Below are 22,905 nucleotides of genomic sequence, written 5' to 3'. Positions count from 1 at the left end.
AATGAGGCGCCTTGGTTCTGTTTCTTGAGCTGGAACATAGATACCTGGGCGTGTTCACTTTCTAAACATTTATGAAGCTGTACACTTGTGATTTGTGTACTTTTCTCTCCATGTGTTATACTTCGATAAAACTGACATTTAAAACATTTACAAGGAAGCAAAGTGCCTTGTGAACTCAGAGGATGTAGCAAAGAATTGCTTTTGACTTGCCTCAGTGACCAATTACCTTCTGTCCTGCCCTGTGTCTGACTGACCACTGGCTCTGTTCTCCAGGGGCCAAGTGTATCATCTGATGATGTTGACTGCCCTCACGTGGCTCCAAAAATTCTTTTTTTTTTTTTTATGGAGACAGATTTTGCTCTTGTTGCCCAGGTTGGAGTGCAGTGGCGTGATCTTGGCTCACTGCAACCTCCACCTCTTGGGTTCAAGCGATTCTCCTGCCTCAGCCTCCCAAGTAGCTGGAATTACAGGCGTTCTCCACCATACCTGGCTAATTTTTTTTATTTTCAGTAAAGATGGAGTTTCACCATGTTGGCCAGGCTCGTCTCGAACACCTGACCTCAGGTAATCTACCTGCCTGGGCCTCCCAAAGTTCTGGGATTACAGGCGTGAGTCACTGCACTGGCCAAACATTTTTTCCTTTACCCGTGTAACAAACCTGCACATGTCACCCCCGCTGAACCTAAAATAAAAGTCGATAAAGAAAATAAAGAAATAAATATAAAAACGTATCCAGATCGTTTTAAAAAATTTCTTCCTTAGCATCCTCAGCCATAGTGTTCACACGTAAGTGTTTTTCACAAGAGAGAGTTCAGTGAAGCCTCTCTCCAGTGTATTTTCTTCCCTGTAGGATGAGACTTAGACTTGATATCGTGACAGCCACACAGGACCTACCTACATGAATTCATAGGGATGAAAAACCATATAAAAGAATCTGCACACTGCAAAGGTCAGCGGCTCATGTGTACAAACTCTCCTGCTCTAGGTGAGCAAATGGCCCAGGGAACCCAGCAGGCATTCTCTGGGTTGGGCTTATCCAGCAAGAATCCATTGTGTATTTCTTCATATATGCTTGGTGCAATGAGACACAAAATTCCACAGAACAAACGTTTGTCAGGCAGGTGCCCACCTTGAGCCCCAAACACGAAGTTAGCTGGATTTTTTAACGTTTATTCTATGAGAGTATAAGTGTTACAGTTCAGCATAAACAGATTGTTTTTATTGGATTTTTTTTCCAGAAATGATATGTTTACAAAACACATGAATATAATTTTTAAAATGGATCTGAGCAAGGACATACTGAAGGTTGTTAAGAGTTTGCAGTCCCTTTCTTTTCTTTTCTTTTCTTTTCTTTTTTTTTTTGAGATGGAGTCTCGCTCTGTTGCCCAGGCTGGAGTGCAGTGGCGTGATCTCAGCTCACTGCAACCGCTGCCTCCCAGGTTCAAGCGATTCTTCTGCCTTAGCCTCCCAAGTAGATAGGATTACAGACATGCACCACTATACCCAGCTATATTTGGTATTTTTAAGTAGAGACAGGGTGTTAGTATGTTGGCTAGGCTGGTCTAGAACTCCTGACCTCAAGTGATCTACCCGCTTTGGCCCCACAAAGTGCTGGGATTACAAGCATGAGCCACCACACCCAGCCTCCTTTCTTTTGTTCAAAAAAATAATTATGTGTCATACGACCTGTGGCCTGAATAGCATGGTAGCTAGAAATGGTATGAATTGATACACTATTGCAGCTGACCACATCTGCAGCCCACCACCACCTCCAACAACACCTGCATGTTTGGTAATGATTATTTTTAGAAGCCAAAGTGGCTGGGGATTTAATTTAAGCAGGACAATTCAAACATTTGTTCCACTTAGCCAAGATAAGATGTCATTCCATTTGACTGTGTTTTCACTTCTATCATTTGGCTCTCCTTCCAAACGGATTTTACTATAAGTAGAAACACAAACTGTCCAAGAAAAAATAGTTTAAAAAATAACAGGAAACATTTTGAAATTTCTGTCTTCTTGATTCAAATGAAAAAGAAATTATGAGATAGCCACACACACTTTACTGTGTGTGTCAATTAGGAGAAAACATTTTCTGGAGTTTTCCGTCAACAAACCCATGTGGACAACACATTTTGCATCCCTTGTAGTTAAAAAGACTTGCTTTCTCCTTTCTTCAACTTCTCCTCCCCTTAGTACCGGCATGCTCCCTCTTTCTTCGGAATCCTTATCAAATTCACTGTCAGGAAAGCTTAAGGATCTCTCTTTTATACTAGAGTGTCAATGGTTGATATCTTCAGTAAGCATTATCTCACTTCAAGGTACTGGCATTTTAACAGGAATCAAAGGCTGAAGCCAAAGGTGTTTAGTAAAAGGTGAGAGGTGGAGGTGTGGGGATGGAAGCTTTTCGTGGATAACAGTCTTCTGAAGTCCAATCAGAGGCAGGGTGTACATTGTGAGCACTCGTGCCTGGCTTCTTTGCCTGTGCAGATGTGGCAACCATGGACACTGGCTAGCATATGGACACCTTGCCTGTGGCACCTGGTGGCAGGTGCCCAGAAACATTCCTGAAGGCATGGCCAGCAAGGCGAGGAGCAGCCCCTGTTTTCCAAATGCTCTCTGAAGCCTCGGGTTCTGGGAAGCTATGTTGAGAGGGCTGACTGCCGTTCTGTGCCCACTGCTGTTCGGTGAATTCCAGGCGAGCTGCAGTGAACCTGCTCATGGCCGTGACTGACACAGCCAGGCAGAGGGCGAAAGAACCCCAGGCAAGGCTGTCAACAGAAAGCACCGTTAGAAGAGGGCTGAGGGCTGTGATTCCAGGACTTCCTGCTGGGGGTCAATCTGGCAGAAAAACAGCTCCTGGTTCTACCCAATTTGGACCTGCATTTTGGATCACTAATCCCAGAGTCAAGTCAATGTATTGTTTAGCCCAAGGGTTAAGAGAATGGATTCTAGAGTCATCGTGCTGGCTTTGCACCATGACCCCACCTCGTACTAACCATGTGACCTTGAGCTGGTTGCTTTAGCTCTTTGAATCAGCTTCCTCATCTGCAAAACTGGAATAATATGAATGCTGCCATACAGAGTGACTGTGAGGAATTCAATGAGACAATGTGTAAGAAATATTAATAGTATAGCATCTGCTGCATTTAAGTTTACTGATTGTTGCTGTTGTTGGCTCCAACCCAGGACAGTGGCATTGGTATTATTATTATTATTATTATTTTTGAGTCTCGCTCTGTTGCCCAGGCTGGAGTGCAGTGGCGTGATTTTGGCTCATTGCAACCTCTGCCTCCTGGTTCAAGTGATTCTCCTGCCTCAGCCTCCTGAGTAGCCGGGATTACAGGCACGAGCCACTACGCCTGCCTAATTTTTGTATTTTTAGTAGAGACGGGGTTTTACCATGTTGACCAGGCTGGTCTTCAACTCCCAACCTCAAGTGATCCACCTGCCTCGGCCTCCCAAAGCACTGGGATCACAGGTGTGAGCCACCGCACCTGGCCAGCATCATTATTCTTATATCCCCATCCAGACTGTAAGCCTGTTGCACACTGAGATGATGGTCTACCCCTTTCATGCTTCATAGAATCTGACATTGTGTTGGGAACATGGTAATTAGCATCTATTTGATACCAAAGGGTGTTCAAATATTTGCATTATTGTGAGATAAAGAGAAGGGCTGTGTGGTGGACAAAGAACAACCTAGAGAAGAAAAGCAAGATGGTGTTTCCCTGGGACACATGGTTGTCCCTTTCCTCAGCCTCCTTCTTACCACAAACACTCTCCCTCACCTCCGTTTTCCTGAGGACAGCAAGGTTTTATTCTCTGGAGTAGGTGAACAGGAGGAAAGGCTCCGGATTCAGAGACAGCAGGCCCAATGGAAGGCAGGAAGGGGGCTGGTCTGAAAATGGGATTGTACGGAAATCTGCACAGGAGTGGGAAGCTGTTCAGTCCTTTCCTATGCCTAACCTCAGAAATGATCAGCCATGCATACAAGCTCACCTTACTTCCTGCAGATATTGGATGATTCCCTTCTGAAGACACTGACAGGTTGCAGAAAGAACCTCTACAACACGACATGTGTGTGTGTGTTTTGTGGAGTGGGATTCCAAGATAAAACAGATGGTGCCGTACCTAATCACATGCCCAAGAACAACGAAAGAGCCTGTGGGTAGGTAAGTGCCAGCCCTGCTCCAGAGCTTCCAATTATCCTTGACAATCGAGGAGGCCAACATTTGGGGGAAGGGTCCAACAACAAGGTGGGGAGGGGAAAGAATTCTGAAGGAAAGAGATAACACAAGAAACAAAAGAAAACAGCAATAAAAACAAACCCTTTCGTTAATATCCTCAGAGGAATATGGGAAGAGAAGATGCTGTGTTCAGGAAAGCAAGATGAGGATATTATAAAAAAAGGAACAGCTAGTAAACAAGGAAGAGCTCGGAAAACTACAACAAGTCCAAAATAAGAATTCAGTAAAATGGCTAGAAGACAAGTGGAAAAAATTTTTCAGAAAATATAACAAGGTGGGGAGATCCAAGATGGCCGCTTAGGAGGAACTCGGGAATGCAGCTCCGAGAGAAAGCACAGAGGGTGAGTGGACGCCGTATTTCCAGACTGATTTTTACTGCCCACAGACCAGGAGATTCACACGCAGAGAAGCCACACGGGTCGCCAGCACTGCTGGCGCCGCTGGCTTGAACGGCGCAGCCGCTGGGCCGGCACCCTGAGGCAACGGCTCACTGTATAAAGTGAGAGAGTCTGAGTCCCCTATAAGCCAGCAAGGGGAGCTGAAACGGGGAGCCAGGCCAGCGCCACGAATCTCAGAGCCGCGGCTTTAGCCAACGCAGCGGCTCCGGAGGCAGATCGGATGAGACGGTGTCCCCTCTTACCCAGCAAGAAGACCTGAAACACAACTGAAACCGGGACGGTCCAGCTCTGTGGAGGAGGGGCGTTCTCCATAGGCACCCTGCTGTTCTGTACCAAGGCAATCCGCCACTACAGAGACTCCGTCACTACAGGGGCGGGCCAACATAGCGGAAGCAGTTCTAACTACACCCAGAAGTTCACACGGAAGCTGGGTGGAGCCCACAGCAGCTTAGCGAAGCCTCTGCAACCTGAGTGTGACTAGGCTGCCACCTTGTGGGCAGGGAAAACAGCAACCGCACAGGGGAACATCATAAAACAGTAACTCCCTGGGACAGAACACCTCGGGGGAAGAGCAGGGGGTTTATGAGTTCTGCCACAGCAGACTTAAAATTACCAAAAGCAGAAAGACAACAACTACAAAGTCAGCAGGTGGAAAAATCCACAAAGATGGGAAGAAACCAGCGCAAAAAGGATGAAAACACCCAAAACCAGAACACTTCTCCTCCTACAAGGGATCACAACTCCCCACCAGCAAGGGAACAAGACTGGACGGAGAATGAGTGTGATGAAATGACAGAATCAGCTTTCAGAAAGTGGATAATAAGAAACTTCCGTGAGCTAAAAGAACATGTTCTAACCCAATGCAAAGAAACTAAGAACCTTGAAAAAAGACTTGACGAAATGCTAACAAGAATGGACAACTTAGAGAGGAATATGAGCGAATTGATGGAGCTGAAAAACACAACACGAGAACTTCGTGAAGCATGCACAAGTTTCAACAGCCGAATTGACCAAGCAGAAGAAAGGATATCAGAGGTCGAAGATCAACTCAATGAAATAAAACGAGAAGGCAAGATTAGAGAAAACAGGGTAAAAAGGAATGAACAAAGTCAACAAGAAATATGGGACTATGTGAAAAGACCTAATCTACGTTTGATAGGTGTACCTGAATGTGACGAAGAGAATGCATCCAAGCTGGAAAATACTCTTCAGGATATTATCCAAGAAAACTTTCCCAACCTAACAAGGCAGGCTGAGATTCAAGTCCAGGAAATACAGAGAACACCACAAAGATACTCCTCTAGAAGAGCAACCCCAAGACACATAATCATCAGATTCACCAGGGTTGAAATGAAGGAGAAAATACTAAGGGCAGCCAGAGAGAAAGGTCGGGTTACCCACAAAGGGAAGCCCATCAGACTCACTGCAGATCTCTCAGCAGAAACCCTACAGGCCAGAAGAGAGTGGGGGCCGATATTCAACATCCTTAAGGAAAAGAACTTTCAACCCAGAATTTCGTATCCAGCCAAACTAAGCTTCATAAGTGAAGGAAAAATAAAATCCTTTGTGAACAAGCAAGAACTCAGAGAGTTCATCACCACCAGACCAGCTCTACAAGAGCTCCTGAAGGAGGCACTACACATAGAAAAGAACAACCAGTACCAGCCACTCCAAAAACACACGAAAAGGTAAAGAGCATCAACACAATGAAGAATCTGCATCAACCAAAGGGCAAAACAGCCACCTAGCACCAAAATGACAGGATTGAATTCACACATAACAATATTAACCCTAAATGTAAACGGACTAAATGCCCCAATCAAAAGACACAGACTGGCAAATTGGATAAAAAGCCAAAACCCATCAGTGTGCTGTATCCAGGAAACCCATCTCGCATGCAAGGATACACAAAGGCTCAAAATAAAGGGATGGAGGAAGATTTACCAAGCAAATGGAGAGCAAAAAAAAGCAGGAGTTGCAATTCTCATCTCTGATAAAATAGACTTTAAAGCAACAAAGATCAAAAGAGACAAAGAAGGACATTACATAATGGTAAAAGGATCAATGCAGCAAGAAGAGCTAACGATCCTAAATATATATGCACCTAATACAGGAGCACCCAGATACATAAGGCAAGTTCTTAAAGACTTACAAAGAGACTTAGACTCCCACACAATAATAGTGGGAGACTTCAACACACCACTGTCAATATTAGACAGATCAACGAGACAGAAAATTAACAAGGATATCCAGGACTTGAACTCAGACCTGGAACAAGCAAACCTAATAGACATTTACAGAACTCTCCACCCCAAATCCACAGAATATACATTCTTCTCAGCACCACATCACACCTACTCTAAAATTGACCACATAATTGGAAGTAAATCACTCCTCAGCAAATGCAAAAGAACGGAAACCATAACAAACAGTCTCTCAGACCACAGTGCAATCAAGTTAGAACTCAGAATTCAGAAACCAACCCAGAACCGCACAGCCTCATGGAAAATGAACAACTTTCTCCTGAATGTTGACTGGATAAACAATGAAATGAAGGCAGAAATAAAGACGTTCTTCGAAACCAACGAGAATGAAGACACCACATACCAGAATCTCTGGGACACATTTAAAGCAGTCTCTAGAGGAAAATATATAGCAATAAGTGCCCACATGAGAAGAAAGGAGAGATCTAAAATTGACACCCTATCGTCAAAATTGAAAGAGCTAGAGGAGCAAGATCAAAAAAACTCAAAACCTAGCAGAAGACAAGAAATAACTAAGATCAAAGCAGAATTGAAGGAGATAGAGACACGAAAAACCCTTCAAAAAATCAATAAAGCCAGGAGCTGGTTTTTTGAAAAGATCAACAAAATAGACAGACCACTAGCCAAACTAATAAAAAAGAAGAGAGAGAATAACCAAATAGATGCAATAAAAAATGATAAAGGGGATATCACCACAGATTCTACAGAAATTCAAACCATCATCAGAGATTATTACAAACAACTCTATGCACATAAATTAGAAAACCTGGAGGAAATGGATAAATTCCTGGACAGCTGCCTCCTGCCAAGCCTAAACCAGGAAGAAGTCGAAACCCTGAATAGACCAATAACAAGGTCTGAAGTCGAGGCAGCAATTAAGAGCCTACCACCCAAAAAAAGCCCAGGCCCAGATGGGTTCACAGCCGAATTCTACCAGACATACAAAGAGGAACTGATACCATTCCTACTGAAACTATTCCAAATAATCCAAAAAGAGGGAATCCTTCCCAAATCATTTTATGAGACCAACATCATCCTAATACCAAAACCTGGCAGAGACTCAACAAGAAAAGAAAACTACAGGCCAATATCCATGATGAACATAGATGCAAAAATCTTCAATAAAATAATGGCAAGCCGATTACAACAGCACATCAAAAAGCTTATCCACCATGATCAAGTAGGATTCATCCCGGGGATGCAAGGCTGGTTCAATATACGCAAGTCTATAAATGTAATTCACCACATAAACAGAACCAAAGACAAAAACCACATGATTATCTCAATTGATGCAGAGAAGGCCTTCGACAAAATTCAACAGCCCTTTATGCTAAAAACCCTCAATAAACTAGGTATCGATGGAACGTATCTCAAAATAATAAAAGCTATTTACGACAAACCGACAGCTAATATCATACTGAACGGGCAAAAACTGGAAGCATTCCCTTTGAAATCTGGCACTAGACAAGGATGCCCTCTCTCACCACTCCTATTCAATATAGTACTGGAAGTTCTAGCCAGAGCAATCAGGCAAGAAAAAGAAATAAAGGGTATTCAATTAGGAAAGGAGGAAGTCAAATTGTCTCTATTTGCAGACGACATGATTGTATATCTAGAAGACCCCCTCATCTCAGCCCAAAAGCTCCTGAAACTGATAAGCAACTTCAGCAAAGTCTCAGGATACAAAATCAATGTGCAAAAATCACAAGCGTTCCTATACACCAATAACAGACTTAAAGAGAGCCAAATCAAGAACGAACTGCCATTCACAATCGCTACAAAGAGAATAAAATACCTAGGAATACAACTAACAAGGAATGTAAAGGACCTCTTCAAGGAGAACTACAAATCACTGCTCAACGAAATAAGAGAGGACACAAACAGATGGAGAAACATTCCATGTTCATGGTTAGGAAGAATTAATATCGTGAAAATGGCCATACTGCCCAAAGTAATATACAGATTCAATGCTATCCCCATCAAGCTACCAATGACCTTCTTCACAGAACTGGAAAAAACCACCTTAAACTTCATATGGAACCAAAAGAGAGCCCGCATAGCCAAGTCAATTCTAAGCAAAAAGAACAAAGCAGGAGGCATCACACTACCAGACATCAAACTCTACTACAAGGCTACAGTAATCAAAACAGCATGGTACTGGTACCAAAACAGAGATATAGACCAATGGAACAGAACAGAGGCATCGGAGGCAACACAACATATCTACAACCACCTGATCTTTGACAAACCTGATAAAAACAAGCAATGGGGAAAGGATTCCCTGTTCAATAAGTGGTGTTGGGAAAACTGGCTAGCCATATGCAGAAAGCAGAAAATGGACCCCTTCCTGACACCTTACACTAAAATTGACTCCAGATGGATTAAAGACTTAAACGTAAGACCTAACACCATAAAAACACTAGAAGGAAACCTAGGCAAAACCATTCAGGACATAGGAGTAGGCAAGGACTTCATGACCAAAACACCAAAAGCATTGGCAACAAAAGCCAAAATAGACAAATGGGACCTAATCAAACTCCACAGCTTCTGCACAGCAAAAGAAACAGTCAATAGAGTGAATCGGCAACCAACAGAATGGGAAAAAATTTTTGCAGCCTACCCATCTGACAAAGGGCTGATATCCAGAATTTACAACGAGCTAAAAAAGATTTACAAGAAAAAAACAAACAAGCCCATTCAAAAGTGGGAGAAGGACATGAACAGATACTTTACAAAAGAAGACATACATGAGGCCAACAAGCATATGAAAAAATGCTCATCATCACTGGCCATTAGAGAAATGCAAATCAAAACTACATTGAGATACCATCTCACACCAGTTAGAATGGCAATCATTAAAAAATCTGGAGACAACAGATGCTGGAGAGGATGTGGAGAAATAGGAACACTTTTACACTGTTGGTGGGAGTGTAAATTAGTTCAACCATTGTGGAAAACAGTGTGGCGATTCCTCAAGGACCTAGAAATAGAAATTCCATTTGACCCAGCAATCCCATTACTGGGCATATATCCAAAGGATTATAAATCGTTCTACTATAAGGACACATGCACACGAATGTTCATTGCAGCACAGTTTACAATAGCAAAGACCTGGAACCAACCCAAATGCCCATCGATGATAGACTGGACAGGAAAAATGTGGCACATATACACCATGGAATATTATGCAGCCATTAAAAACGAGGAGTTCGCGTCCTTTGTAGGGACATGGATGAACCTGGAAACCATCATTCTCAGCAAACTGACACAAGAACACAAAATCAAACACCACATGTTCTCACTCATAGGCGGGTGTTGAACAAGGAGAACACATGGACACAGGGAGGGGAGCACTATACATGGGGGTCTGTTGTGGGGGAGTGGGGGGGACAGCGGGGGGGTGGGGAATTGGGGAGGGATAGCATGGGGAGAAATGCCAGATATGGGTGAAGGGGAGGAAGGCAGCAAATCACACTGCCACGTATGCACCTAAGCAACAACCTTGCATGTTTTTCACATGTACCCCAAAACCTAAAATGCAATTAAAAAAAAAAAAAAAAAAAAAAAAAAAGAAAATATAACAAAAAGATACACAAAATATAAAGAAAGTAATAAGATCCTTGGATAATAAACCCAAGAGACCCAATATCTAACTAACAAGAGTTTTCTAAAAGGAGAACAAAAAAACTGAGGAAAGGAAATAATCAAAGAAATAATACAAATACAAATACAAAAATTACCGTAATTCCAGAGCATGAATATTCAGATTAAAGGGCCCCCCAAGCACATGAATAAAGGAGGAATGTGGAGAAAAGAGGATCCTCGCCAAAGGACGTCATCATGACATTTCAGAACATTGGTCATAAAGAGAAGAAAACAACAGGCCACCTACAAAGGCACACGATTCAGAATGGTGTTGGACTCTTGACAGAAACTATGAATGCTAGAAGAAAATGGAGTAGTGCCGTCAAAATTCTATGGGAAGATGATTTTCAACAGAGAATTCTGCACTGTGCCAAATGATCAATCAAGTATAGAATCGTGAATAAATACATTTCCAGACATGCAAGGAGTAAAATAACTTATCTCTCATTGGATCCTTTCTTAGGAAGCTACTGGAGGATGTACTCCCAGAAGAGATAGATGTAAACTAAATAAGACAATGCAATGAGACCTAAGAAACAGCATTCCAACATAAGGGAGTAGCGCAGGGAAGTCTCATGACGACAGCTCCAGACAGCAACCAGCCTGGAATAGAGCAGGAAAACGAAGGGCTTTGTGGGGTTGGAAGGAAGCTGAGAAGCTAATCTGATTAGGTCCACCAAACTTAACCTGCCCTGCTTGCCTTTGGTCGCTTGCTTTTTTCCCACCCCAGATAGCTAAAAGCCACACCACTAAACTCTATAACTTAACCTTCACTGGCTTCCTTATAGATGACATTTCTGATGTATACGTCACCATGGTGATGGTTGCTTAAGTTGTTTTTCAGGAACTTGGGGGCAGCTCCTCTCCAGTTCAAACTGATTGAGACCACTGATCCTTCAGCTGATCCTGTGCAAGTGCCTGAGAATTGGCTTTCTGATGTCAGAAGACCAAAAACTCTACCCTCAGAACATGCTAATGCCACCATTTTCTGAACATGCAACCTGTGAAGAGCCAAGAACCTGACTATGCTTGTTTAGATCACCAATTACTTCATTTTCCCCACTGCCAATCACCTTTCCTCTTGCCTTAGACCACCCTGCTTCTCTACTCCATAAATATCCCCAAGACTTATCTTCAGGCAGGCGGATTTGAGAGCCGTTCTCCCACCTCTTTATATGGCTGCCCTGTGAATAAATCCTCTGTAAGACCCATCATCACAATAACTGTTTACTAAGCACAAACAGAATGAATTTGGTGGGTATCAATCAGAAGGGTGGCACAGTGAGAGGATAGAATTGACAGATAGTTACTCTTAGTACTATTTGATTTTTAACAACCATTTGCATACACGTCTTTGGCTAAAAATTACGTAATTGAAAGTAATAGAAAACAAAAACAAAACAAAATGATATTAGAAACAAGCAGACCATACTTCAGGTTCCTTTAGTATCTGGAATTTGCTTCTATCCATAGAAAAATGAGTGCAGTACAAATTGGCCACAGTTGAGAACCCACCTACAATTCATCTGAGCTCTGCTGCAACTACACTCAGAACTGTGTAAGGTGTCAGTGATAGCCCCTCAGAACCAATAGCGCTAATTCAGAAGGGGGCAGCTAAGTGTCAAACAGGTGGAGGGACAGGTGCCCAGAGAAACATTTGTAAAAATTAACATCTTCAGACTGGGAAGACGAAGACTAAGAAAAGTTCAGACTCTTAACAACTCATGAAGCATATGGCTCACAGTAACACACGCGCGTTCACCGAATCCTAGAATAGTAGGATGAGGCAGTGAGCCCTGAAAGTGTTATGTGTTTTACCAGGAGGAAAGTAACATAAGAAGTTGTTATATAAGATGAAAATGTAAGTATATGCACATCTATTTTTAAGATACGATATGCTTCAGAGGTTCACATCAAAGAGAACCCCTGTGGTCTTGCATAATGTGGTCGAGTAAGTTAGAGACAGGATTTCCATGTCATGACCTTGTCTTTGCGTTAGAAACAGGGGCTGGGTCTCCCCCTGTTGAAGTATTTATTAGGAGTTATAGATCAAGACACTTCCTCCCACACTGTTTAAGAATTGAACATCAGCCGTGTCTCAATTTCTCGGGGACTTTACCATGTGCCAAGAGTTTTATAAACATAATCTCTTTAAATCCTTATACAAATATTTGAGGCAGGTAGCCTCACTTTGTAGATAAGGAAGTTGGGCTACAGAAGGGTCATAGAATTAACCCAAAGTCACGATCCTGGCAGATGCCAGCTCTATGACCAAGGTTGGTCATTCTAGAAAACTTTTATACATCTCTTCTGGTCCTCCAGGACTTGAGTTCCATGACCAAGCAACTTACCAAAATGACCAGCCATAGTCCCAGGTCTGCGGCTTCCAATCTTCTGGTCCAAGGTTCACAGTGATTTGAAAAATTGTTGTGTACATCATGTGGGCCACCATGCCTAGGAGTCCTGCACAAGGAAAGCTCTGTGAGCCACAGTTAAGAAGACACATGATGGAAGAACTCCTCTTTGTTGCATGAGTTGCCTGTAGGGAGCTCTCTAGCATTCATAAAGCCCTTTTGATGTATCTGCATGTATTCATCCTTAAACATTCCGCTGGACGTCTCATTCCCACAATTGAAACTGAAGAGACATCCAGAAAGACACATCCTGGGGAGGACCTGTCAGAACCTGGGCAGGAGTCTCCATAACCTGGTTCCTTCCTAAGAAGATCAGAAATTGGATTTTATCATCCCATTCACTAAGGATAAGACTTGAGGGAGCTAGGCATGGTGGCATGCACCTATAATCCCAGGTACTCGGAAAGCTGAGGAGGGAGGATTCCAGGGACCTCATTTCAAAATAAATGAGTAAAATAAAATAATTAAAAGAGACAATTAAAAAAAAAAAAGGGACTTAGGGGCCAGGCGCAGTGGTTCACGCCTGTAATCCTAGCACTTTGGGAGGCTGAGGTGGGTGGATCACCTGAGGTCAGGAGTTCAAGACCAGCCTGGCCATCATGGTGAAACCCTATCTTTAAAAAAAAAAAAAAAAAAAAGGACTTAGGAAAGATGCATTACACTTATCAAGCACAAAAGAGATCTACAAATTGGGCTGTTACATGACTAATTTAACATGACTAACTTTTCGTACCCAGTTTGAGAACTAAAGGAAGTCATCTGTTCAGGGTTCTTTCTCCCTAGAAAGGCCCACTTAGGAGACTCAATTAAGTGGCTTTAAAAGTTGCCTGGAGAACATAGAAGTAGAACTAAATAAAGGAGTTCTTTATTTTTATGGAAACATTTATACCAACATGGATACTTTTTCAAAAACTACCATTTATTGAGTACTTCTTCTATACTAGGTGTACTCTTACATAGTCATCACTGAAGTGTTTTGAGATGTTTTATAGTATTCTGTCTCAGAGAAGTTAAGTAACTTGCCTGGGGTCATACAACCATTAAGGAGACATCTGCACCTGTGCAGGATCCCTCCAGAGACTCCAGAGACTCATGCCTAAGCACTGTTTTCAGTGAAGCCATGTCAGCTGTCAGAGCCAGGGCACCCTCTTCCCTGGTTGTGATAAAGACACGCTGATAAATTTCACTTTCCATCTGTGCCTAGACCCTTTTCATCTGTCATCTTAAGAATACTGTATCCATCCAATGGGATTAAGTGGTGCCTTATCCAGTGGACCACCTGCCCTGCTCAAATGGCCATTGACAGGAAAGAGCTAGCCTGTTCTTTTGGCGATGAGCATGTCCAGCCTGAAGCTCTGCTTTCCCTCTGGGGCAGCCTGTTCCAAGGACGCCATTGGAAAGTACCTGCCAGCACCATGAAGATGGCTACCAAGGCATCTACCCTGAGCCAGTCGAACCCAAGGCTGCGACAACTCACTCTGGAGCCCAGGAGGATGGTGCTTGCCAGTATCAGAACGATATCCAGGACCTCACCCCCGATGGACAGCCACAAAACACCTGCAGAAGAAAGGGATGTCGGAAATGCTGAGCATTTCTAACTCAGAAGCACTAAAAATGGTCAGTCCTTTGATTTAGTTCACTTCTAAACAAAACATGAAAAACAGACATGTTGGAGTGAAAATCACAGATGCCTCTGCTGAATCTTAGAAAGCTGGCAATGGAAAGGTATTCCTCAGGTATGAAAGAGACGTTTCTAAAGCTTGCCCTTAGTGTGTGTGTTGGGGGGAACTAAGCAAACCCCTGCTGTGAGGACGAGAGTGATGCTCACAGCAGGGGGTCTCCATGCCCCAGCTCAAAAACTATGATGATGTTTTAATTTTACCAGAAGATATCATCTTTGCCTTTTGAAAGAAAAAGATACACAAACTTAAACATGGGGGTGAGGCTCCGCAAGTTGAAGAGCCCTGTCTGCAGTTACCAAAACCTCGTTTGTTTCTGTGGGAGCCACCTGTTTACCTTCTGGAGAGGATCCCACCTGTGGCGTCAAGGAACTCTGTTGGCAGTGGAAGGCAATGGAGAAAGAGGGCAGAAAGGGAAACTGATCTTCGTGAAAGGACTACTCTAAGGTGAGTTAGGTGCTGGAGACACAGCAATGAATAGATGTGATCCATGCCTTCACAAAACCTCTACTCCAGCTGGGAGAACAGACACTAAGAGAGGAATTACAAAGATGCTGAGTGTTAGGGAGCTTTAGAAAGAAGAAAAACTGCTCTAGGCAGTGGTGTGCATGTCTCACAGCTCTGCGTTCATCTTGCAACTGAAATTGGCTATATTGGGAATATTTACACCACGGAACACAGCCAATGCTGCCAATCATCAGGGCTTCCCACCCACCCTACGAAGTTGGCTGTTAAACATTCGCCAGAACACCACTGGCTACAGGGCACAGGAAGAGAGCCTCTGCTTCTAGTTTTTGGACTTGACTTCATGGAAAATCATCAATGACTCCCTCGTTATTTCCCCTATTCCTAATAAAACAGTAAAAACAGTCCAAGCTATGAGGAATGCTTGTGGGCAGAGGATGAGTAAGGTATTTACCTTGTTCTTCAGTGGGCACTACACTCCGGAAACTCCTACACTTTTCATCTGAAAGACATAGAGAATGGATCCAGAAGTAGGATTACACTTTACAATCAGGGGGCAAACTGTGTATTTCCAGCCCCTTAACTGAATGAGAAACGGGGACTGTGCAGACTGCTTTCCTGCTCAGGGACATATGGTGCTCCTCTGTGTGGGAGCATGATAGAATCCGCCCTATTGAACTCTGGCTTGGCCATGTAACTCTCTTTGACCAATCAACTGAGAGCAAAAATGAGATGGATCTGAGCAGCTTTAAGAGCCAATGCCTTTTCCCCTGGTTCTTGTTCCCTTGTTGTGATCCCAGAAGCCCATGTCAAGAGGGAGTCTCCATTCAGCCTGGGTGCCCGAATAGCTATAATGAGGACAGACCCCTTGCCAACCTGAGAAGTCTATACAGAATAAGCTAAAAATAAATGTGTCGGTTTCAACCACTGAAATTTGGGGGTTGTTTGTTATTGCAGCCTAACCTAGCCCATCTGGACTAATACTGCAAGTCTTAGGCCAGGGGTTCTCAGTTTTGGAAACAGTATTCATTATGATATGAATCTGAAATAACTGGCTTCTTGTTTAAGGGAAACGATCAAAGTTTGCAATTTATTTTTAAATGAATGAGAGCAGATTCAGAACCATGTCTGTTAGTAAGACTCTTAGCATGTGAGTCACACAGTTGCTTGCATTCCATCAAGCTTTCTTGACTATGAAAGAAAGGGAGGAATCATTGTGTGTGTACTAGGTGTCGGGAAGAACCCACCACCAGACTCACTTATGCGCTCCAGGGGCACAGATCCGCTATGTATATGAGTGTCATCTGTCGTGTTGCACACATCAAGTGAAACGTCTTGAGCCACAGCCTTAGATACACAGTTCCCTTTAAAATGCTAAGCCCATGGATACCCACTTGATGTGAAGATGTAACCAAATTCTGGTTTGGGGGTGACCGATGGAGGATAGAGACCATGGCGAGTCACCCTCTGGGGTCCTGTCCCAGCTGAGTGTCCTACGCTCTCTCTACTGACACATCGGCTCAAAATAGAATTAGGGACTGTTGAGTGGGAGCAGCCTGGGAAATCCTCTGGTTCATCCCCACACAGTTTAGAGGATTGTGTTCAAGTGTTGAATTGAACACAATCAACAAGTACAACTATTGTGATTTTATGGATTTGGAGGAGACCACGCTCACACGAGTTGGTGGTGTCAAGAATGAAAAACCTGGGTTTCTCACCTGAGACTCAGAGGCCTTTTCCGCATTGCTTCTTGGTCTCTACCTAATGTACCGAGGAGTGAAGGTCTAACTTGTCTTCTGAAGAGAACTGCCTTTCCCACCAGGAATAGAGATGAGGCCAGCACAGAGCCAGGGCTGGGCAAAGAGAAGGTGAAGGCCAGCCAAGGAGATTAAGAGAATTCAGAGTAGCTTAGACGGCTGAGTTTAGCCTGGGCCCAGAGTCAGACCCTGGTGACCCTTTCGATAAATACAAATTCCCAGAAGTGGTGTTCCTTTTGGATAAAGCCAGCAGGATTAAAAGAAAAAATCTTTATAAATCCCATGAAGCCGGGGAGGCGGGTGTTACATAGCTTGGGTGTTTCAGCAGCCAAGCAGGACAGCAAGCCAGCCCTGGAAGTGGCATCCAATCCCCCCTGACTCTGGTACCCCCTGTCAGCTTGCTGTCCACCAACCCCCACTCCATCCCCATCCTTTATGAGGCACCTGGGTCCCTCTGCCCTGAACTTTTTGAATTTGGCAGAACAGCATAGATTCTAGACTCAGCACATTTTGTTGATTCACAGACTCACCTAAGGAAAAGACCATTTCATGTAAGTGCTGCCTTGACCAGGAATGTTCAGTGCAAATTTTCATTTCAGAGTGTGGGATCAAAGGTGTGGGTTCCCTTTAAAGACATTCTAGGCAATGGGGAGAAAGGATAGAGTTCTCGAAGCTGGCTTGGGCAGAGGATGTCTTAAAATAGCCCTCCAGGTAAGGGTTTCCCGGGAAGGTCAACTTTTAGGGATGTGGAGCCCTTTCAGAAGGAAAACACGTATGGAGGCCCCATGAGGCAGCAGAGCTGGGCAGTCGGACGCCCAGAAGCACCTTTTCTGGACTTGTTTAGGGCCTGGGCACGTTGTCCCAAGACTGGAGCTCTCACTGCCCGCTCTGCTTACCTGTCCTCACCCCTCCTGACCCTCTCTCCAAAGGACTGTTTGGGCTCCATCCCGTTTCTCTCCAGTATGAACCCTTTTCTTTCCTATGCCCCAAATCTCCTAAAGTACTTGCGACAAATTAGACTAAATGGCAGATGCCTTGTGTGGTGCAATTTCCAGCTGGGAGCCCCAGCTACACTCTGCAGCAGACATAATCTTTTTGGCTCATGCCATGTTTTAAAGATATTTTAACATTGAGAAATTTGACAAAGAAATCCAAACATCTTACCTCCCTTGAAGAATCAGAGCATCTAATACATATCGGGCTTACAGGTGCACACAACCACGAAGCTGATGTGAGCGAGAGGCTGCTCCTTAGCTGAGTGAGGTACGGGGGTTCAAGGTCACAGGCATTCCCAGCTAGCCCAGCTCCACCCACTTTTGTTACGACCTCCTAGAAGCATTTGAGTTTGTAACTCCTTGATGTATAGCTTTCATTTTGTCCTCTAGCATGTTTTGTATTAATTAATTTATTATTGAGTAAAAATCATTTGTTAATTATTAGTTAATTCTAAACTATTTTGCTTTGGGGGTATCCTGCAACACAGCGCGGTGGGGGGAGGTGATTGGGGGAAGATGTCCTTCTTTCTTCCTTCTTAGTAAAGTGATGACAACATTTAGACACCCAGGTGGACCTGGATGACCTTCTTATATTAAGAAATATGTAAAATGTGAACTGAGGTGTTTGGTTTGTTTATTCGTTTGTTTTCCCTCAGCTTTTAAATTCCGGGATACATATGCAGGATGTGCGGGTTTGTTACACGGGTAAATGTGTGCCTTGGTGATTGAGCGGAGATTTTTTTTTTCCTTTTTAAGATGGAGTCTCGCTCTTTCGCCAGGCTGGAGTGCAGTGGTGCAATCTCTGCTCACTGCAACCTCCGCCTCCGGGTTCAAGTGATTCTCCTGCCTCAGCCTCCCCACTAGCTGGGACTACAGGCACCCGCCACCACGCCCAGCTAATTTTTGTATTTTTAGTAGAGACGGGGTTTCACCATGTTGGCCAGGATGGTCTCAATCTCTTGACCTTGTGATCTGCCCGCCTCAGCCTCCCAAAGTGCTGGGATTACAGGCGTGAGCCACTGCACCTTGCCGGGGATTACATTTTCTCCAAACTCTATCACCCCTCTTTCCATTTCCATGTCATAGGTGTGTCCTTGTTATAACCATTATCATATTTTTCCCTGTCGGTTTGTGCCTTAGGTTGGTCTTTCCCACTGGATCCTTTCCCTCAGCACTGGGGCTCACTCACATGGAAGTAAATACCAGAAGAGACAATTAAGTTAAATGTGGTTTCCTCTGAAGGGTAGGACTAAGTAATGGAAAAGGAAGGGGCAAGAGACTGTTGATTTTTCTTAGAGGCATTTCAAAATGAGTTCATCTCTTATCTATGAATAAATATCACCTTGGTTAAAACTTTTTCTTTTTTGGAGATGGAGTTTTGCTCTTGCTGCCCAGGATGGAGCGCAGTGGTGCAATCTCGACTCACTGTAACCTCTGCCTCCCAGGCTCAAGCGATTCTCCTGCCTCAGCCTCTCAAGCAGCTGAGGTTACAGGCAGGCACCACCACGCCCAGCTATTTTTTTTGTATTTTTGGTAGAAACAGGATTTCACCATGTTGGCCAGGCTGACCTCGAACTCCTGACATCAGGTGATTTGCCTGCCTTGGCCTCCCAAAGTGCTGGGATTACAGGCATGAGCCACGGCACCTGGTCTGTATTCTTTTTTTAAAAAAAAAGTTTTGGCCGGATGTGGTGGCTCACTCTTGTAATTCCAACACTTTGGGAGGCTGAGGCGGGCAGATCACCTGAGGTCAGAAGTTCGAGACCAGCCTGGCCAACATGGTGAAATTCTGTCTCTACTAAAAATACAAAAATTAGTTGGGCATGGTGGCGGGCGCCTGTAATCCCGGCTACTCAGCAGGCTGAGGCAGGAGAATTGCTTGAACCCTGGAGATGGAGTTTGCCGTGAGCCGAGATTGTGCCATTGCAATCCAGTCTGGGCAACAAAAGCGAAACTCTGTCTCAAAATAAATAAAATAAAATAAAGAAAGAATACAGATGTCCAGACTCCACCCTGGACCTCTCAAATTAGAACCTCCAGGACTGGGCACCTGGATTTTTTTTTTACGAGCTCCTTGGGCAATACATTTGATAACTGGTGTGACACCTATATAGAGCTATGGAAATAGAAGTACTATAGGCCGTCCTCATATGAGACTTGGAAAGGAAGTGGAATTTCCCAAGCAATTTGCCTGTAAGTATCGTGAATACAGTTTCCAAGCCAAAATTCTGGAACTATCTTGGAAACCCTCCAGGATGCAGGGTCCCGAGAATTTTGCATCTGTCCATGAAGGTAGAGAAGAGACTCACAGGAAGAAAGCACTCCCTGAGAAGAGAGGAACTGGGGAGGTCCCTAAATAGCCTCAGCTCCAGGCACTATTGCAGTGTCTGCACCACACTTAAAGCACAGGACACAGGCACTGATCTGGATACATGAGAGGGTCAGTCAGGCTAGGCACTGCCCCACAGTGGTCACCACTGGGAGGGAGCGTGGTGGGGAGGAACATACAGCATCTCAGAGTGTTCATTCTTTTTCTTTTCTTTTTTTTAAATTTGAGACAGGGTCACAGGCTGGAGTGCAGTCACACAATCATGACTCTCTGCAACCTCAACCTCCCAGCCTCAAGTGATCCTCCCAGAGTAGCTGGGACCACAGGCACACGCCACCATGCCTAGCTAATTTTTAAAACAAGTTTTTGTAAAGAGAGGTCTCACTATGTTTCCCAGGCTGGTCTCTAACTCCTGGTCTCAAGCAATTCTCCTGTCTCAGCTTCCCAAAGCGCTAGGATTACAGGAATGAGCCACCATGCTGGGCCTCAGCGGGGTTCATTCTTGTTGCCTTTTACTTAGGACTCAGGAATAAAAAAACAAATCCTATGAGAATGGAAAAAGAAAAGGCAATTCGAAACTCCAGGAAAAGTAAAAAGCTGTACGAGAAATTTACTGTAATGAGCTGAGGTCAGGAGAGAAATGGGACTGGGAGGAGGACTCCTCCTTTTTCCACCCTGGAGGTTTTGCTTCCCAAGCAGAAAGGGGAGAGTACTCTGTCCCTGAGCATGGGCTTGGAGCCAGACAGACTAATTTGAAAGGGTCAAATTCCTCCCAACTCAATTCTTTGAGAGGTAAAAACACTTTTTTGTTGTTGTTGTTTAAAGATTCTCTCCAAGATCATTCCGACTGCAGGAGAAATAACAGGGCTGCAGGTTAGAGCTGGGTTAGGGCCACCTTTGATTCCCAAAGGATTTTAACTATCAGAGATCTGGTGACCAGAACAAACGAGAAAAGCTAATTTTAATAAACACTTGCAATGTGTCAGGCCCTGTGGCAAGTGCTTTATGTGAGTCCGGTCATTTCATCTTTACAGTCACTCTAGGAGGTAAGTACTGCTGTCATTCCCATTTTACAGATGAGAAAACTGAGGCTCAGGGAGGTGAAGGGACTTGCTCAAGGATACCTAGAGAGTCAGTGGAGATGCAGGATTCAAACCCAGACAGCCTGGCTCAAGAGCCCCTGCCCCGTCCCGCACCCGTCAACCCCAGAATCTACAGGCTGTGCTCACCTTCACCGTTGAGGCTCTCCTCGCAGGACTGCCAGAGCCCCACATGGAACCCACGCTGAATGAACTTGTCGTCCCCCAGCTCCCAAATGTACAGGACAGCCTGGCTGTCGTTGGCCGTCCTGCCATCACTGCTGTTGTCCTGTCTGAAGTGGATGCAGTGCTGCCCTCCCGGCTGGTCCCGGCACAGCGGCTTCACCACCCGCCGGGTCCCCTCACACCAGTGGCTGCTGACCACGGCGGTGAGGGAGAAGGCGAGGGCGAGGCAGATGGGGAGGAGGAGCAGCGAATGCTGCTGCCTGGCCCTGTCCATGGCCGAGTGAGCTGCGTGGGGCAGGATGAGCTGTGGGGTCCCCTCCTCCCACCTCATCACGGTATCTGCCATCTGGCATCCTCACACAGCCTCCTCTCACGTCCCCCTGGGGAATTGCATGTGCTGCCCTACCACATCCAACAAGAGTGCTGGCCCTGCCATTCTCCCCAGGAGGTAGGTGCAGGAGGGCATTGCTTTTTAATTGTGGTAAAACACACATAACGTGAAATGAACCATCTCAACCCTTTTTTTTTTGAGACAGAGTTTCACTCTGTCGACGGGCTGGGGTGCAGCAGCACGGTCTTGACTCACTGCAACCTCCACCTCCCGGGTGCAAGCGATTCTCCTGCCTCAGCCTCCCAAGGAGCTGGGATGACAGGCACCTGCCACTATGCCTGGCTAATTTTTGTATTTTTAGTAGGGATGGGGTTTCACCATGTTGACTGGGTTAGTCTCGAAACCGTGACATCAGGTGATCCACCCGCCTTGAACTCCCAGAGTGTTGGGAGTACAGGTGTGAGCCACCACGCCTGGCCATCTCAACCACTTTTAAGTGCACAATTCCGTGGCATAACTATGCTTACAGTGCTGTGCGACCATCACCACCATCCACCTGCAGAGCTCTTCATCTTCCATTATCCACACCCGCCACACAATCCCCGTGCCTTTCCTCCCACTCCTGGCAGCCCGCCTTCTTCTCTCTGTCTCTATGAATTTGCCTACTCTAGGTGCCTCCCGTAAGTGGACTCACACAGCATTTGTCCCTTTGTGACTGGCTTACTTCATTTAGCACAACGTCCTCAAGCTTCATGCATGTCGTAGCATGAATGAAGAATGTCCTTCCTTTTTCAAGGCAGAATTTTCCCTGTCTATATTGGATCGCATTTTGTTTATCTATTCAGACACCTGGGTTTCTTCCACTTTTTGACTGTTGTGGAGGGTGCTGGTTTTGATGGAAGACCAGGGGCTGTTTGGGGGGCTGTCTTGGTGAGACAGCCTCACCCGTGCCTTTTGGGGCAGGGTCCTCAGTGTTGGATTCTGGAATCAGGGACTCCCAAGGACTTCATAGGCCTGATTCTTGTCCAGCCCTATGTAGAAAAGGACTACGGAAAACAGATGCTTGTTCCAGGGACGCTGGGGGATGCAGGTACAGGCAAGCTGCCTCAGGGC

The 22,905-nt window shown here is 44.8% G+C and overlaps 1 protein-coding gene across 1 annotated transcript; it reads right to left on the bottom strand.

Annotated features, from left to right (window-relative positions):
• Positions 1–1,149: 1,149 nt before the first annotated feature.
• Positions 1,150–21,743, bottom strand: GSG1L2 (GSG1 like 2). Its single transcript, XM_021674737.2, has 5 exons — positions 21,426–21,743; positions 15,570–15,617; positions 14,376–14,528; positions 12,909–13,020; positions 1,150–2,771 (listed from the first exon to the last, which is right to left on the bottom strand). The coding sequence occupies exons 1-5, from the start codon at positions 21,733–21,735 to the stop codon at positions 2,513–2,515; spliced, it is 882 nt and encodes a 293-aa protein (XP_021530412.2). The 5' UTR covers positions 21,736–21,743; the 3' UTR covers positions 1,150–2,512.
• Between the last annotated feature and the right edge of the window lie 1,162 nt (positions 21,744–22,905).

This window comes from Aotus nancymaae, unplaced genomic scaffold (assembly GCF_030222135.1).
Source record: "Aotus nancymaae isolate 86718 unplaced genomic scaffold, 86718_ANA_hifiasm-v0.15.2.pri h1tg000018l, whole genome shotgun sequence".
Lineage (NCBI taxonomy): Eukaryota > Metazoa > Chordata > Mammalia > Primates > Aotidae > Aotus > Aotus nancymaae.
Note: the sequence above shows the minus strand (reverse complement) of the source record. Positions and strands in the feature narration are given on the sequence as shown.